The sequence below is a fragment of the Populus euphratica genome, unplaced genomic scaffold (assembly GCF_000495115.2).
Source record: "Populus euphratica unplaced genomic scaffold, PopEup_1.0 scaffold481.1, whole genome shotgun sequence".
In the NCBI taxonomy this organism is placed as follows: Eukaryota; Viridiplantae; Streptophyta; class Magnoliopsida; order Malpighiales; family Salicaceae; genus Populus; species Populus euphratica.
The window spans coordinates 99,073-104,074 of record NW_011500361.1 but is presented as its reverse complement, the minus strand read 5'-3'; the positions used below and the strand labels follow the sequence as shown (position 1 = coordinate 104,074).

The 5,002-nt window shown below is 32.3% G+C and overlaps 1 protein-coding gene across 1 annotated transcript; it reads right to left on the bottom strand.

The window, feature by feature from the left end:
* Positions 1-725: 725 nt before the first annotated feature.
* On the bottom strand, positions 726-3,728 carry LOC105114057 (beta-glucosidase 12-like). The gene is made up of 11 exons (XM_011010468.1): positions 3,600-3,728; positions 3,413-3,482; positions 3,248-3,306; positions 3,062-3,137; positions 2,832-2,909; positions 2,614-2,701; positions 2,078-2,452; positions 1,742-1,956; positions 1,505-1,639; positions 1,285-1,393; positions 726-1,159 (listed from the first exon to the last, which is right to left on the bottom strand). The coding sequence occupies exons 1-11, from the start codon at positions 3,675-3,677 to the stop codon at positions 883-885; spliced, it is 1,560 nt and encodes a 519-aa protein (XP_011008770.1). The 5' UTR covers positions 3,678-3,728; the 3' UTR covers positions 726-882.
* Positions 3,729-5,002: the final 1,274 nt, after the last annotated feature.

The following is a 5,002-nucleotide window of genomic DNA, read 5'->3' as shown; positions in this document are numbered from 1 at the left end:
TTCAATCCAATTATCTTTAATTGATTCATTTTAATCCAAGTTAATCAAGCAATTAAACCCTAAAATCCAGCAACTTATTTCAAGTTTGCAATTGCAATCCTAAGTAAATTAGTCAACTATGAAATTCCTGGAAATCACAAAATTTCCAGCATCAAATACTTTTCTCTCCATAAAACACACAATAGACAGAACACAAAAAACCACTCAACCACATTTTTCAAGCGAGCAAGAAACCTCTCAATAAAGAACCTGCCTCTCAACTCAACACCAATAGAAAAAATACCAGTGAAGAACGATCTAAAAAATCTTTCTAAAAGGTTTTAAGATAAACTTACCCCTCTGCCTTCATGATCTAAAAGAATTTTATTTCTTTTTATAATATTAGTGACTTCAATAAATAATACTTTTCAAAAGTTCTAGTTTATCTTATAGATTTTTTTGGGACAAACCCTATTACTTGTTAGACTTTTGACTTTTTTCTAATTTTGGTTCGTCCATTTTACTTGTATATATTTTTACTAATCATCCATATCTTTTATTTTTTTAGGGTCAAACATCACTTTTTTCTTTCTAAAAAAAATATATTAAACAAACCATATTCAATGATGGTGCAGAAGAATTGTATTATTATTAAACAAATTATAATCAATAATTGAATGAGAAAATAATACAACTATAAAATAATCAAATTAAATCCTAAAACTATAATTAAACAAAACAAAGGAAAACTAGAACCATCAATTTTTATTCTTAACCAGAGCCTTGGATGAATGAAGTGGTGACCAAATTTTGTTGAATTAATGCTGAGAGCTCTATCTTTTAGCCGTGAAAGCCCAATTTATAGATGCTAATAACTTTGACTTCAAATCCTGCCAAAGTCATTTAGGCATTTCTTGGTCTTTTAGCATCCCGAACCAAACTATCTTCAATTTTGGACATTTCATTAGAAGTAATCAGAGGATACGTATGTGGAATAGAACTGTGGGAGTCTTTTTTAAGAAACTGGTTGAACCACTTGACTGACTTTTTAGGATATCGTTTCAAATTATTTTTGTAATCAACATAGTAGAGGCCGAACCTCACAACATAACCACTTCCCCATTCAAAATTGTCCATTAAAGACCAAGCAAAAAATCCCTTAACATCAACACCATGCTCACTGCAATAAATAAATATTAAATCCAAGTTAGATGGACTTGGTAACTTAATAATATAATTGTTGCTATAGATTGAAAAACTTATTAGCAATGATCATTTGTTAATAAATGAAAAGAATTAACTCACTTGATGGATCTCAAAACATTCTTAAGGTGGTCTTTGTAAGATTTTTCTCTTATGGGATCATTAAGAGCTTCCTCTAGCGATGAAGCATTGTTATTTACATCATCAACCCCTGAAAAAAAAATCAATAAAATAAAATATTAAGAACATGTATACTTAGTGTTAGAGAAGCACTAAGGAACTTAATTGTAGCATAATGTATGATCGTTCATTTCAACCATACCATTCTCAGTAATGTAAATTGTTGGGTTCCCGTATAGATCTTTGGTGTAATTCAAAAGGTTGCTGATGCCTTCGGGGTAAATATAAAGCCATTTAACACCAGCCTGTGGACCTATTGGGATTCCATTTCTCTCTCCTATAAATTTAGAAATAACAAAGTAAATTAATAATTGATAAAACATCATCTAATTGAAAAAAAAAGATGAATAATAAAGAAAAGATATCGATCATTGGTTACCTGTCCAATTAGCACGAGCATCTGACATGAATCCAACACTCTGATAATTTGCATCGATATTTTGAGCATAATATGTTGTGTAGTAATTAATTCCGATAAAATCATACGATCCCTTCAACATCTTAGATTCCTCGGCAGTGAACTTGGGCAATCTTCCACCAACAAAATCATGCATGTTGCGTGGATAGTCACCATTAGTTAAAGGATCCATGAACCTGCCACCATGAAGAAAAACACTGATTACCTTCTGTGTATACATACATATCAGGTCTTCTCTAGCTGAATGAAGAATTCAGAGAGTACTTTTGAATTTGATATCTATAAAAAAATACTAACCAACCAAGCATGAAGTCGAGGCTTCTTTTGGTTGCATTTTGATCATCTTCACTGTTTGAGTAAGGTTCAAACCAATGAGAAACGAGTGTTATCCCAATCTGTCCACCTTGACATGACTGATACTTTTCCTTGTATAGTTTCACTGCCGCAGCATGAGCAAGCAACAAATGATGGCTAACCGTATACACTTCAGTGGCACCAGTGTTTAAGGATCGGTGGGGATCATTTACAACGACAGAAATCCTACCCGGTGCCATCGTGCCCATGTCATAACCTTGAACACTGAACATCCATGGCTCGTTCAAAGTAATCCACTTCTTCACTCGGTCTCCAAAATTTTGGAAACAAAGGTCGACAAAGTCTTGGAAATCATTTCTGGAAATAAATGTTTTATGTGAGAAAATTTACAGGAATGTTTGAATTTTAGAGAAGCATAGGTCCACAAAGTCGCCAAAATGACAGATTAGATTATAATATTTCGAAGCTGCAACAAGTTTGGAAATTTGAAGCATAATTAACGAAAGGTTGCTACTTACACAATGTTAGGACTTAAGAAACCACCATATTTATCTTCTAAAGCTTGTGGAGTATCCCAGTGAAAGAGAGTAACGTAAGGCTGCAAACCTATATATTACAAAACATCATATAAATATCAGATGGAGCGCATAAGAAAAACCTTTTGTTGTATAAGATTTTTCGCATCAATTTTTGGCAAAATATTATGATTAATTGAAGGGAAGGGAAAGGTTATAACCATTCTTGAGGAGGTCATCAATGAGATCGTTATAAAACTTGATGCCTTCTTCGTTCACTCCTGCACTTAACCTGCCATCTGTATTTTCCAAAAAAAATCATCCAACGGAAAGGTATTATATATCAAATGGAAATTCACTCAGTGAAAACAGATGTCAAAGTCAAATCCTGCTAGTGTCATTACTATTACTATGTCAAGAACAAATTTCAGGAAAAAAAAAAAAAACTTACGTGGTAATACTCTAGACCAAGAAATGGAGAATCTGAAAGCATCCATTCCCATTTCTTTCATTCTTTGCACATCTTCCTGTAACATTTATCGATTTTTTTTTAAAAAAATTAACTAAATTAATCAGAATATAGTTGTTTACATCATATAGATAACCACAACCGAGATATGATGAAGTAGTCCCATACCTTATAGCGATGGTAGAAATCAACAGCTACATTTCCGTTGCTATGATCATTTATTCTGTCTGCAAACATTGAAAAGTTAATAATGGTGGTTTTCTTAGGACATTAACATAATTCTATTCAACTTTTAGCGAGGGAAGTACAAATTTCAAGGAGATAGATTGGTACCTGTGTGTTCCTCAGTGAAAGTGTCCCATATAGTTGGTCCTCTACCATGTTTATTTGTTTCACCTTCATACTGCATATCATAATAAATAACGAAAAATTAATTAACATAACTAGTATTATTTTAAATAATGTTCTGGTGTCAACTCCTAGTTACTGCACAAGAAGTAGCAAAATTTAGAGTATGTACCTGGTAAGCTGATGAGGATGTTCCGAAAACAAAATCATCTGGGAAAGAATAACGGCTGAGGTCATCGATGCTTCCCATTGCAGTCCAAGTATTGAAGCTGGCACTTAGATAAATAGGATTAGATATTATAAAGGCTTGGGCTTAGTGTGTGGAACAGAGGTTTGTTTGGGTACGAAAGAATGTAACGCAAGTTTGTAAATGAGGCAGAGATTCTGTGCTTTTCCTTTTCCTCGATAGGAGAGATGGTGAGTTACAGGGCTGTAGAATGTATGAAGATGTAGAGATTTGATGCAAGATGGCATGGATGGAACGACCATTTTATAGGCACTAGCTCCCAGCGTGTGCAAGCAGCATTTTCTTGACTTTTTCTTCTTCTTCTTTTTTTTTTTTAAGTTTAAATTAAGGATTACTTTGTTTGACTTTGACAAAGTTATCTCAGAGGGCTTCTCTTTTTCTTCATTTTTTTATTGTCTAGGTAAGAGACACCCCCATCCACGTGGGGGTGGCTTCCTAGGATCTTTCCTCTTCAACTTTGCCACGCAGACAACAGATTAGAAAAACTTCAAACAGTCGATCTGTTTATTTGAAGAAAAATCAATGCTTATCTTATTAAATTAAAAAAAATAAAAGAAATTATTCTTTTATTTAATATCAAAATTGCATCTTACATAATAAAAGAATTATGATATTTGAGGTTGAGATGATTATATGTCATTTCCTCCACAAAGATAATAAAAGAAAAGGAGTTATGTTGATTTTGGGTCTCTGAAATCCTCAAACATCTTTTACGTCTGAATTTTTCTTTTTATTATAACCATAAATCATAGTCTGCATTACGTGTTATAAAAAGCTTTTTTTAATCAAGTAAGCAATCTGAACCGATGAATGGTGATCTCAAAACTTGAAGATTTATTCCATAAAGGTTGTGATTTCATGAATCAAGTTATGATTATTATACATGTTAATAAAATTAGTGTTAAAAAGAAAAACAATCGTTTCTTGATAAATCCTCGAATTTTGACTTGAGACTTTTATTTTCCTTGAAATTCACAGAAGGTCAACTCATCACAGAGCATGATATACCCAAGATTAAATATTAAAATTGACATAAAAAACCATGAAAAAAAGCAATTTTAATCTTGCAATGGATAAATTTCTTTTTTCAAAATACAAGAAAATTAAAGGATTACATTGTATAGCGTGTGCGTGTGTTAGATCTTTGACCAAAGAAATTTAATTTTCAAATACTTTAAAAAAATACATCGTTCTTATTTTATTTCAACAATTAGACTTGAATAGATATGATCTTTGAAATATGAGAGTTGATTCCATAACAAGAAAGATTGTCAAACAAGAAGAACGTCAACCAAATTTGTAAAACCCTTGACAGAAATGACATCAAC

Coding starts and splice junctions, on each gene's coding strand:
- LOC105114057 (XM_011010468.1), bottom strand. CDS start 3,677: ATGGGAAGCATCGATGACCTCAGCCGTTATTCTTTCCCAGATGATTTT. Junction 3,307..3,412: donor TTTCACTGAGGAACACACAG/GTACCAATCTAT, acceptor CAATGTTTGCAG/ACAGAATAAATGATCATAGC. Junction 2,702..2,831: donor TGATGACCTCCTCAAGAATG/GTTATAACCTTT, acceptor TGTAATATATAG/GTTTGCAGCCTTACGTTACT.